At 31.4% G+C, this 13,038-nt stretch overlaps 1 protein-coding gene across 1 annotated transcript in view; it reads left to right on the forward strand.

The window, feature by feature from the left end:
- LOC132714981 (laminin subunit beta-1-like) overlaps positions 1-12,268 on the forward strand; it is a 32,392-nt gene extending 20,124 nt beyond the window's left edge. The window contains exons 2-3 of the mRNA XM_060697938.1: positions 5,156-5,364; positions 11,667-12,268. Coding sequence (XP_060553921.1) covers positions 5,313-5,364; positions 11,667-12,253 — 639 coding nt within the window. The 5' untranslated portion in view covers positions 5,156-5,312 and the 3' untranslated portion in view covers positions 12,254-12,268. The remainder of the gene's footprint in view (positions 1-5,155; positions 5,365-11,666) is intronic.
- Positions 12,269-13,038: the final 770 nt, after the last annotated feature.

The following is a 13,038-nucleotide window of genomic DNA, read 5'->3' on the forward strand; positions in this document are numbered from 1 at the left end:
TTTTTAATCGAAACAAAACAAAAAAGCCTTATTTCACGGGAATAAATTTTGGCTGGTAAACTTATTGTCCGGTAAATATGTAGGACCCCAGTACAGGTATATATGATATACCTACATGTTATTCCGCATACATATGCATGTATATTACATTTTCTACAATGGTAAACTGTAATTTATTAGAATTGTATCACCTGGGCAATTGCAAATGTGCCAATTGGGCAAATTAGAATTTATCATTTGCACAAAAAGTTTCATATCAATTGTGCCACAAATCATAAAGGTCAAACCAATAATTGTGATTTCAATTATTGCACCACTGTAATTGCAATGGGTACAAATGATGATGTAAATGGTGGTGCAAAAGTTAACTATTTCGGTGCAGATCAATGGTTATGTGACAGCAGTGCATTTAAAATGCCATTTGGCACAAATGAATTAGCCTTATCACCTGTAATTAAATACTTTACAGTAAATTAACATAGTAAAATCATAATTATTGACTCCTGTGTGTGAAATATTTATGATAAGTTATTTGAGCAAACAAATGTATCTGTAATGAATGTATGAATTTCTCAGATAACCTGAGTAGGGTGACCAGGTTAATCCGTAATCTTCGTAAAAAAGTAGGGAAGACATTACCCCGGTAGTCATCATGTCCATATGCATTTAAATTTACTTCTGTTTTTACATTAGTGAATGAAAGTCATAATTGTATGATTTACTTAAAGATAAATTGCATACTAAATTTGCCAAACTTATGAATTCTCACTAAAGCTTAATTGAAATGAAACATTTAAAATAACATTGTTATCATTGTTTCCAATGTTTGCAAAATCCCATAAGAACATGACTTACAAAATATGCTATAGTATTTTTTTAAGTAAGTATTTATAGTTCATATCTATGAAGACCTGGAATTGACTTAACACAAGGCCTTTTTAACCTCAGACTTGAGTGATTATTATAACAAAGTAACATGACAATGTGGAACCAAATTGTGGTTCGAATTGCTTTCTAAACCAATATTCCCCTATGTCAGAGATAAACTGTGAGTGATACAGATTTTATTTCACTAATAAACCCCATTGAATAAAATTTAACACCAGACTTAATTCTTTCAATTATTCCCCTTAGATAACTTTTGGAACTTTGGTTGAGCTGATCCTACCAGTATGTAAGTGACAATGACAGACTTTCAAATGTCTGCATTTATAAATGTGAAAACAATGTAACTGACATTTTACAAAAAAGATGGATATTATAAAAAAAACAGCTCTTTAGAACCAAAACCACATTAATTGAGGTATAAATAGTTGAAAAAATAATCTTGAGTAACTGCACTTACACACCTTTCACATTCAATTTTTTAAACATTTTAAAAAGTTTTTTAGCGTGAAACTGTTCTAAGTGACGTTTATTATAATATTTTTATCTGTGATGAATGAATCTGAAAATCAAAACAAAGAAGTAGTGAAAAAAAATTGATTTGCACATATAATTGTAGTATTTAGTTAAAATATTTAGTAATAATAAATTTAAACAGTTATTTCCTTCTCCTGTAAAATGTTTGAAAATGCACTTACACTAGTTTCGCTTTCAGCCCTCGATAATTGTTTAAGCTGTTAGCACATCGTTTTAATCTGAAATCATTCAATTTCTTTCTACAATATTTCTTGGCCTCTTTACAGTCTTGATCAAACCACTTTTTATCTTTATTAGCAAATTTCCTTTTAATATTATAAAATGATTGACTACTAAGACAAATTGCATTTTGTAATTCAAATAAAATATCATTTACATTAGACTCTTTATCATCTATCAATTTATCAGCTGTATCAAGGCACCCATTTAATACATTTTCAGTTATACACTGCAAATATTCATTACAGTTGTTTTCATTTAGTGAATAATAATAATGAATATAATCATTTCCTTCTTTATCATTTGATATATAATTATCTGTCAGTAGCCAAAGGCTTAACGGTAAATGACTACTTTCTACATTTGTCAAAATTTCAAATTTCTGTACCTTTTCTAAAATATTTTTAGAGACAATAAAATAATCAATTGTGCTACACCCATTTTGATTGACAAATGTGAAATCATCACCCCCAAATCGCCCATTTACAATATAGCATGAATATACTTTGCAAAATTCAATCAACTCTTTTCCAAGTCTATTAATTTTTGTGTCTTGAGAAAGCCTTTGCATGCCAATGTCACCATCAAGAATATCATTATATTCATTCAATTCTGGAATATTTGTATCCCTAATGTATAATCAGCTATACAGCCTGTTCTGGCATTAAAATCTCCATTTATCAGTAACTCATAGTCTAAATAATGATATGTTACTATAAATTCTTCAAGTTGTTGCAAACCAGAGCTAAATATACCAGAATAAAAAGGTGAATTCTCTGGGGGAACATACATACATACATATAAAACATCTTTACTAAGAGAAAAAAGAGACTTTTCAATCAATAGCACCACACCAAACTCAAAAAGTTCACATACACGTTTTATATAAGGTAATAAGTCATTTTGATGAATACTGAAACACCGCCCATAGGTCTACCTCCAGCACTTGATCTTTTTGCATTGCAACAAAATAAGGTATAGTCTTGAAATTCAGTTTGTTGATAGTCAGAATCTTGGTCCCATGTTTCTTGTAGTCCAAAAATATCAAAAGATGATAACATATCTTTTATTGTATAGTTACACATTTTAGATTTAAAACTTTCTATGTTCCATGTTAGTAATTTAAGTGATTTACATGAATGTGCTGGGCTTTGACCTCCATCCTATCTCCTACTAAGATTAGGATCATTGCTGCTGATTTGCTGACTTTCAATAACACTAGGTCCTGTCTCCATGATATCTTGATCAGTTGGGCCTATGTCATTTTGATGGTCGACTTGACGAGAAGCTCGCTTGAAAACTCGAGTATTACCAGTGTATTCAGTACTAGATTGAGGCTTGTATGTATGCAATTTCCCATTTCTAAAATAACCTTGCAAACCACCCTGCTTTATCTCCTTCAATTGTTGGCGTTGTATGAATGACAAGTCATTGGAGATGCGAATTCCTCTACTACGCAGGACATCTCTATACTTAAATAACCTGAATTTATCTTCACTATTCGCAAAAGTCGTTATTACCATCCTGGCACTTTCATCGGATTTTTCCCCTATTCGTCTGGCAAACAATATTGTTTCAGAAGTTAGATTAACTTCATCACTTCTAAATACACTAAGAACTTCATCAACTATCAAACCTTTGAGTGATGTGTTATCTTCCTCAATCTCTTTCAGTCCAAAAATTCTCAGTGAACACTTCAGCCTTTCCGATTCAGTTATCATCAGCTGCTTTTCAATATTACTAAGCCTTTCCTCACGTTTTTCTTCCGCCATTGATAAGGAACTTATATCAGAATTCACTACATCTTGACTATATTTCAACATTTCATATCCATTTTCAATTTCTCTGACTTTTTCCTCTAGATATTGCTGATTTTCCTCAATTGTAGTAACTTTTGACCTGATCATGCTCATTTCAGTTTTCAAATATACTAATTCTGATTTCATACTTTTTAGCTCAAACTTAACATCTCGTATTTCATCTTTTGTTTCAGATATAGCTCTTAAAATTTTAAGTGTATTTTCATCTGTCATAGATTCTTGTCAATTTCCAGGTCTTGGATTTTCCTCAACATCGGCTGATAAAATTAATAAGCGTTCCGAATAACCTATGTATTTATTGTCATAATTATTGGTAAAGCAGTTGCATGTATGCCCGTTCGATGTGGCTAGGGAAGTTTTTGTAAAGCCTATATATGTCTTCTCACAGGACACTTCATTATTAATATAGGGCAAAGCATTTTTTTCTATCAAATAGCAAAATCCTTGTGATAAAAGACACCACATTGTCACAGTGCATAGCAGAACTGTACAGCATGCAACAGCTCGTAGATGGATGTCACTACCCTTGTTGATTGCCTTATACTTTCTAGCTTTTATCCTTTTCTTTGTGTGTCTCAAGTTAATATTGAAAAGTCAAATTCTGGCTCTATATGCATTAATGTCAATCCCCATTTTTCCTATGTGTTCCGATGTGTGAAAATATCAAAGGCTTTTCCTAGTAATGATCATTCACAAGCTACAAAAAATCTTCAAAACATTCTAGTTTTGAAATGTATTGTCATATATACTTTTACAGTTAGTTTTACAGTTAGTGTATACTTGTCCACTTGATAAGATTAACCTGATTATGTAACGACACAGGTATACTGGTATACAAGAAATAACTCCACTATTGTTATGGCTGAATAAACTTGATGGTATTTATACTCTTTCATATGTTTATCCTGAACTTTTATCAATAAATTACAAAAAACCTATATAACACTCACTATCTTTTTATAGTCCATCACAAAGTCCATTTTATAAGTAACATCCACATATAAATTTCAGCCACAAAAATGTCCAAATAGATTAATTACAAGTATTATTTGGCAGAGCCAACAAAGCATGTGTTATCACCTTGACTTCACACTTACATATATGGTACATTTGTGATGTTTAAAGTTTTTTTTATGTTCGGGGCTACTAAGAAATATCTTTTGTGCTAGTGAATATTTAAATTTGATAGCTCAACCAGGCATGTGAATTCCAATCCGAATTTCGTACACTGTACTATTTCCTACACTGTACATACATGTAATACAGTGTATCCGTGATATTCATTGATGCTAGGGCTTCCATAAGTTCATAAGTTCCAAAATTTGAAAGGATTACATTATGTAAAAAAGGAAAAGTGTTATATTTTGGAAGTCACTGAGTAAATGACTCAGACTCCCAATCTTTCACTAACGGAAACCCTATTGATGATCTTAGAAATAAAAGTTAGGAAAAAAGTTAAATGCATTGTGGCATAGATATGTCTGTTTGGAGAATGACCTACAGTATATATTAATACAGATTGAGTTAGTATATCTTAAACTATTTTATAGCAAGAATTAGAGACTTTGTACAATTTTGATGTAGAGAATATTTCAGTGATAATTTCAAATCTCATTACAATAAGATTTCTGTTAATAGGTTTAGTAAAGTTGACTTATTTCAAGTGTTATACAGAGGAATTTTGTATTTTCTAGGTTCCTGCAGAGCTGAACAATAATGCTGGCTGTGGGGATATAGACAGGATTATCTCCCCTTGCTGTAGTGATATAAGTCAGGATTAGTCATTGTATCAACCTGCTGAGAGATTACCTATAACTGATAAGGATATAATCTCACATTTTAACTTGCAAAATGGAAGTGGTTCATATAGGATTACTTGTGGTAGTTTTTGCAACTTTTCAAGGTAAGTTGGCTCTATGATGATGGTTAATATGTTCTTATGATGCTGCTAGCTGGAATGTATATATACATAAACAATTTCTCATTAACATTGAGAAAGGCTGCACAACTTCATAGATGCTTACTGATACTTCTTTGGTTTTAATTTAACTCCTTTGGTTTAATTTAACTCTTTGGTGTAATTTTACTCCTTCAGTTTAATTATCCTTTTACATTAATTTTAAAGTTTTACATCTCTCACATTCCTATAAATCAATAAGTTATGTATACTTTTTACGTAATACATAAACATAAATTTAAGGAAGGTTCATGATTCAACAAATTTTATCTGTTTTTACATATTAAACATAATCACATTACATCTAAATGCATTCAGTTTAATATTTATTATACATTCCTTTAACTTAACTAAATGAGAGTAAATTTAAAGAAATGTGTTTGAAACTATTCAGACATTACTGAAATAGTTTGCTGAAATATCAGATTTTTTTGTTGTTTAAAATGAAACTAACCTTATTCTGTTATTCTGTCAAAAATTGTTATTACTTATATATATTCTGTTATTCTGTCAAATAATATATATCTCCCTTCATCTACGGCTTTGACACCAGTCGGATGCAATGAATTTATGAATATAAATGAAAACGTTTTCAAGCCCTGAAATGTTTTATTTTATATACATGTAACTATAAAAGTAATGCTTACTATAGTGGGACCATATATTTTATCAGCAAGTGGGTGTTTGTGTGTCCATGCACCATGAAATTATCAAAAGAAGGAAATTGAGTGTGTAAATTTGTGAAGTACACCAAAAGAGAAAAAGGTTGACACTTTTTAAGTGCCTGATACTTATTACCAAAAATGTTTATTTTCATTTGCTTTGCCTTTGGTCTTCTTTTTACCAAAAATGTTTGTTGTCATTTGTTTTGGTCTTCTTTTTACAAAAAAAATGTTTATTTTCATTTGCTGTGGTCTTCTTTTTGTAAAATATGTTTTTTGATATACATAATTATAATTGATTATGAAATATTTCATTCCACTTAAGCATAAAATTCATTTTATTTTCTTTTTAACTTATTTCTTTTATTTAGTATTTTAAATAAATGTTATTTTTCAGAAATGTATCATTCAAGCTCTTCTATTTTAAAAGATATACATGTATAACTATAACAAAGTTATGATGATATAGCCACTTTGTCAGTAAACCATTGAAAAATAAAAACAATCAACTTACTTGAAGAACTGGTAGAAGGAGGATTGGTATATGGAAGATGTTTTTTTGACTAAACAAAAATTGATGTTTAAAAAAATGATAATTTTATTATTTAATGAGGGATTTTTTTTGGCTTATTTTATAGCTGATATTCGGTCATATTCCCAGTTGAAAATATTATATTATTTTCCCAATCCACAGGAAAGAATTCCCAATTAAAAGTTTCAAAGTAAAAACATTGAATAACAAATTCTAAAATCTTTGAAAATAAGGGCTTCTTCACTGATTTGGTGTTTAAATGTTTGAAGATGGTTTCGGTGGTTTTGTATTTGGTACCTTATAGTTACTCTTAGAGTGTTGAATTATTTTTTTTTCAGGGTTGTAGTAGGGGTCCAGGGGCAGATAGGGGTGGGGTGTCCAAACACTGATACTGCCACCTGTGATCCTGGACAGTGATTCCGTGCATTCTTTTAAATCACTGCAAATTTTAATTATCCTCTTTTTCCCAATTTTTGACAAAACATTGCTGAAACTCCCAATTCCAGGGTCATGTTCCCAAAATCCTGGAAAAAAACCTGTAAGTTAATATATATCTGACTGCTATTTTTGTTATTCAGAATAATAATGTTGTTCTGAAAAACTAAAATAGCATTCAGAATGATATTGTTGCCATCACATGTAATTTGATTGTTATTCTGGGGCCGAGACAAAAGAAAGCTGAGACTGTAATTTAATGTCTTACAAAAAACACAACACATTGCCCTTGTTATATTTCAAGCAAGTGTCAGAAGTAAAGGTATTTCAACATGATCCAATTCTATATTTTAAGCAAATAATTTTTTAATGACCCCACCCCCTCGAAAAAAGCGAGAAAAAAATGAGGTAAATGCATGCACAAACATTGTAATTCACAAAGTCTAATAGACTTAGAGAGTTAGGTATGTTTTAGAGGCTTCACCAGTAAAAGATGAAGTACAGCTGTTGCTGTGATGCTGAGAGATTTTGAATAACTTGTGAAATCCTCCCAGACCCGCATCAACTGATAAAGAACTAACCTCTATATACATGTGCTCTCTCTAGGATAAAATAGAGCTTTATTAAGATCTTAGTCAGCATTTTGCATGTGCTTTTTTTTCTACCTACCTTTGGGTCAATCTGAGCACTCCTATTTAATCAGATACATGTAACATCATAGGAGTACAAAATATGATTTTTATTTCTTTGTAAAACTTAAAAAAAAATCTAAGTGGTCATTTTATAAATAATTTCTAAACTTAAAAGCAGAAAGAGCATAAATTCTTCTAAAAATAGATTGTTTTATCTGTAGCAATAAGTATATATAAATATTTAGGAATATTTATTCACTGCCAAAATATTTGGAATGATAAATGTAAATAGGTCTGGCAAAGTTGTACTTGAAATACTGTCATAAGATTAATCCTAAATTATAATGTAAGAAATGTATAAAATGTCTAGTTTTGGCTTTTACCAAAATAGTATAAAATGATATATAAATGTATGTAACCACAGAAAACAACTTCAAAACAAGTTTACAATGAACGCTTTGTGGTTCATTTATTCTACTGTACTGTAGTTAGTAGTTCTTTGATCACTTTGAGCATTTTAATGAGAAATTAAATGTGCCAGGTTTCCTCTTGTAATTGCACCTCTTTTAACTGTAAACAAAGTTGAACTCTTCAAATTTGGAGGAATGAAAGAATATCTATCTATCAATCTATGTTAATTTATAAAGTAATTGCATTTCTTTCTCTAATAAAACCCTTCACAGCTGTAGGTTTGAATCCTGCCAGAGACTTTAGATATCTGCAGCTAAATTATGTAATGTCCAGTGGTTCTTCTCCGGTACCATTCGGGTCTGAAATAACGCAGGGAGAGGCATCTGAGGTCTTCCTCCACCAGTAAAGCTCGAAAGTCATATGACCCTCACTGTTTTGGTGCGATATAAATCCTTACCAAAAGGAAATAAAAAATGTAATAAAAAACCAGAAGTTAACTGTTTTATAAATTTGTTATAAAGCTTCTTGACCATTTATATGGCCCAATATAAATAGTTGTTTGCAATATAACCGTCATTTCTTTATGAAAACCACATTTAACCTGTCAAAAATCTTTATAACTATCAATATTTTGGAAAGTGGAAATTAAAAAGAAAGTAGAATAGGGTAAAATTACAGTGTTATAGTAATAACGAATAGAATAATGTTTGATGATAAAGACACTGTTAAAGCATTAATTTGTTTATAATTGAGTGTAGTTTATCTATAACACACTGACAGATACCTTGATATTACATGTAGTCAAGTTTGATTTAAATTTTTACTTTAACAATTTAATTAGAATACATATGGTAAACGGTAATTTATTACAGTATTTATTTGTTGATATAAAATGGTGTAGGAGATAGTCACAAGAGGTAAATTGTTTGAAGAGGGTTGAGTTTATGACATCCACTTGAAATTCTAGTCAAAAATACTAAAATGGTCATTGACCCTGGACTTCACATACCTTACATTATAGCCTTTGAAGTACAAATCTGATTTTAAGTGTTTTTATGTTATAAAACAAGTTTTTTCTATGTTTTTTTTCTATTATAGCTTTTATAAGATTGATTTGTCAGGATTCACTATATATGACATTAGTATATACATGTACATGAAATACCCTTTATCTTGCCAGTGATTTTACAGCTTATATACAGGGCTCATCCTGGGGGGAAATTTTAGGGAGAAGTGACTTCCTCGCGAAAATTAGGGAGAAGGGAAACAACCCTATGTGTATGCATTAACATGCATGGCTATACATCCTTTAATTATAATATAAACACAATTAACATCACTTATAATATTTCTCCAGTTTATTAATAGTAGATTAATTAATAGTAGTTTTAATTAAAAGTAGATTAATTAGTAGTAGATCTGGCAATGGTATCTAAATGTTTTTGAGCTGCAAATATGAAATTAAGAAATTATTTTTGATATCTATTGATCAGCTATTTATAAGCTTTCTCTAAATATGTGTTTATATATTTTCATGTACATTTGTTGATAATAATGTGTAAGAAAAGATATGATGATAAAATCAATTTCATTTATTTTACTTTCCTCACTTTTAATATAAGATGAAGTCACATTGGATATTGATTAATATTAAATATCTGTTCTATTCTGTTCTGGTATCAGAATTTTCTGTCTATGTCCAAAATGTTGTAATGTCACATTTATATGCATATAATTATGCTTATAAAACAATTTTCAAACATCAAAGAATATGTAAAATATGTACTGCAAACATTTGTGCACATTATATTTGATCTTTAAAATTACATACATTCATTTCTTATTGAAAAATTTGACTGAGAAATTGTAGAAAATTAATTTCTAATTACCTCCCTTTATTTTCATGAAATGTTAAATTCGGTAATATCTTTATAAATAATGCTTTTTAAAATTTACAATATTGATAAATCTTAATCTGAGCATCATATTTACGACATTTAAACAAATATATATATTGAAACAATAAGAACACTTCTTTTCTGACAAATTTTGTTGCTATATACGTTACATGATATACGACCGATATGTAGTTTAGCCGGGATGTCGTGCCCACGTGCGTAAACTGTGTCAAATTTGGCATTTCTACAAAGAGAACAATGCCAAACACCCCCACTGTCTTCAACATACCAATCGCAAGATTTTTGCGAATTGGCTTTCTTAAATTTTCGCGTAACTATCAGAATCAGTAACTTTCTTACTGCTCGGTTTCGGCATTTCGCCTTGTAGCCATGAGGTGAGCGACATAACAATTTTACAGTACAAATTGATGTTAACAGACTGAAATCATTCAAAACTATGATGAAGTTTTTAATCCGGTCGCTGATCATTATTTTTAATTGACTAACAGTTTTGTGATAGCCGTGAAAAATCCATTGCACATCGCCTTTACTCGGGTTAAAAACCCACCATCGAAGTGCATCGTGTATATCAATTAGGGAAGATTGCACGTGTTTAGATAATCGGGGAAAAAACAATGTATAATTATCGCCAAATCCCGTATCAAACTCGCAAAACTATCACACAATTATACCGTTTCGGGCCGATGCTCTCATTATTTACTGTTTAGAGTAGGCGGTCTATCGCTTCGCTTACAGGTAGAAGGGTAGTATAAAGCGACGCTCTGATTGGATAATGATAATTAACGGTCGTCATATGGGCGGATACAATCTCTGCTCTTTACATCGCTAAGTAATTACTATTTGGGAATTAAGATTTTATCGGCGATGTTGACTTCTCTTTGATCAATCGGAAGAGCGAAATTGGAATATACACGGCGAAGTTTTCGCCTGAATCGCCCTTCCGGATGAGCCCTGATATAACAGACTCCGATAAAAGTCCTCTTCCCAATTGAAATTTTCTATGAATCATGCAGTTTTCCCAAAAATCTGAACTTAACTTCCCAAATTAGCAATTTTAGCGATAATTTTTTTCTTAAAATCAAGAGGCTTAAAGGCCTCTTCCCAATTAAGTGAAAAAAATTACAGTAATTTACTGCTTGCCCAGTCAATGTTTGCCCCTGCCCCTCCACCTTAGTTAATAGAACAAGATTGAAAATATTCAAATTTACATGTAATTTAAAACACATGTAACAACTTTTATTGACAATCGAGGCCACAATATAAGTAGCTACTAAATCTATTTTAAGTAACACATTTTTCAATGTCCAAGAGATGTTTCTTGAATAATTAAAAAGCACAAATTTGATAGTTACATTCTTCTACCTTTGGAAGCATATGAGCCGCGTCACGACAAAACCAACATAGTGCGTTTGCGACCAGCATGGATCCAGACCAGCCTGCGCAGTCTGATCAGGATCCATGCTGTTCGCTTACCAACTCTATAACAAGTAAAGAAATTGATAGCGAACAGCATGGATCCTGATCAGACTGCGCGGGCTGGTCTGGATCCATGCTGGTTGCAAATGCACTATGTTGGTTTTGTTGTGACACAACTCATTTAAATTTTGACAATTTCTATGATTAATTATCAATTTTCTAATGTCTATATTCATTTTAGGTGCAATAAGCCAGAGCAGCCGTCAGCCTCAATGTGAACAGGGCAGTTGTTACCCAGCAACAGGTGATTTGTTGATTGGACGAGAGGGTAATCTCACGACAAATTCCACGTGTGGTATGGATAGACAAGAGAGATACTGTATTGTCAGCCATTTAGATGATGACAAAAAATGTTTTCTATGTGACTCGAGACAACCGTGGTCGCAACAGTATAGTGACAGTCATAGGATTGAAAATATTGTTTCCTCTTTTCGCAAGAGAAAGTTTAAGTGGTGGCAGGCAGAAAATGGTGTCCAGAGCGCTTACATTCAATTAGATTTGGAGGCAGAATTTCATTTTACTCATTTAATTATGACATTTAAAACTTTCCGACCAAAAGCTATGTATGTTGAAAGGTCATTTGATTTTGGAAATTCGTGGAATGTGTACCGTTATTTTGCATATGATTGTGCAAGATCTTTCCCAGGAATTCCTACTGGTCCTGTTAGGAAATTATCGGATGTAATTTGTGAATCAAGATATTCTGATGTAGTACCATCCACTGAGGGAGAGGTTTGTATATTTTGTGTCATTTTTCAGCTAACATAGTTTTTTATAAAAAAATATGACCAAATTATGACCACTGTAGCACTGAAGCCAAATTCTGACATCTAAAAAATTTCTTGATACTAAAGGTTATCTTGTTAAGTCTTTGTTAATGTTAGACAAGTGATCAAAACTTGTACAAGAAGTGTAATTCTTAATATGATGAGAGTTATTGCCCTTAAAATAAGTTCTCAGATGATACATTATCACATTAAAGGGACTCCACGGAGGTTTTTGACACAACGAGAGTGTACCATTTGATGTAGGCATCAACTAATTACTTGTGATCATTTCCTCACCCTGTTTTTTCATAATAATTATTGTTGTGTCAAATGGCCCGAAAATAAAAAGTATTGCAACACTTTTCACTCAATTCTGACTGTGAATTGCATAAAACATTGATTTTCAATTAAGTTCTTAGTATATTTCTTATTATCTATTGTAGATTTATTCATTTTAAGTGCTTCACTTGATCTATGTATCAATTAAAAATTGTGTGTTAAGACTTTGACCTCAGTGGAGCTCCTAACCTTATTTGTATCATAGTTTCGGGACCTTTCTGTTGAAAATGTGTCAGAGTTTAATCGTATACATATACATGCACAGTGCGGTAACTGGAGTGCAGGTATCAGTTACCCATACTACAGAGCATGCCCATTGATTGGCTCATTTTTGCTGGGGTTTACTTATTGTGACGACAGAGAAAGGGAATGCGACAGAAATATCATATTCAGGTGCTCGTTCATTGGTTACTTTTCTGGGGTTTCATACTGTGATAACAGGGAACA

The sequence above is a fragment of the Ruditapes philippinarum genome, unplaced genomic scaffold (assembly GCF_026571515.1).
Source record: "Ruditapes philippinarum isolate M1 unplaced genomic scaffold, ASM2657151v2 ctg355_1_1_1_1, whole genome shotgun sequence".
Lineage (NCBI taxonomy): Eukaryota > Metazoa > Mollusca > Bivalvia > Venerida > Veneridae > Ruditapes > Ruditapes philippinarum.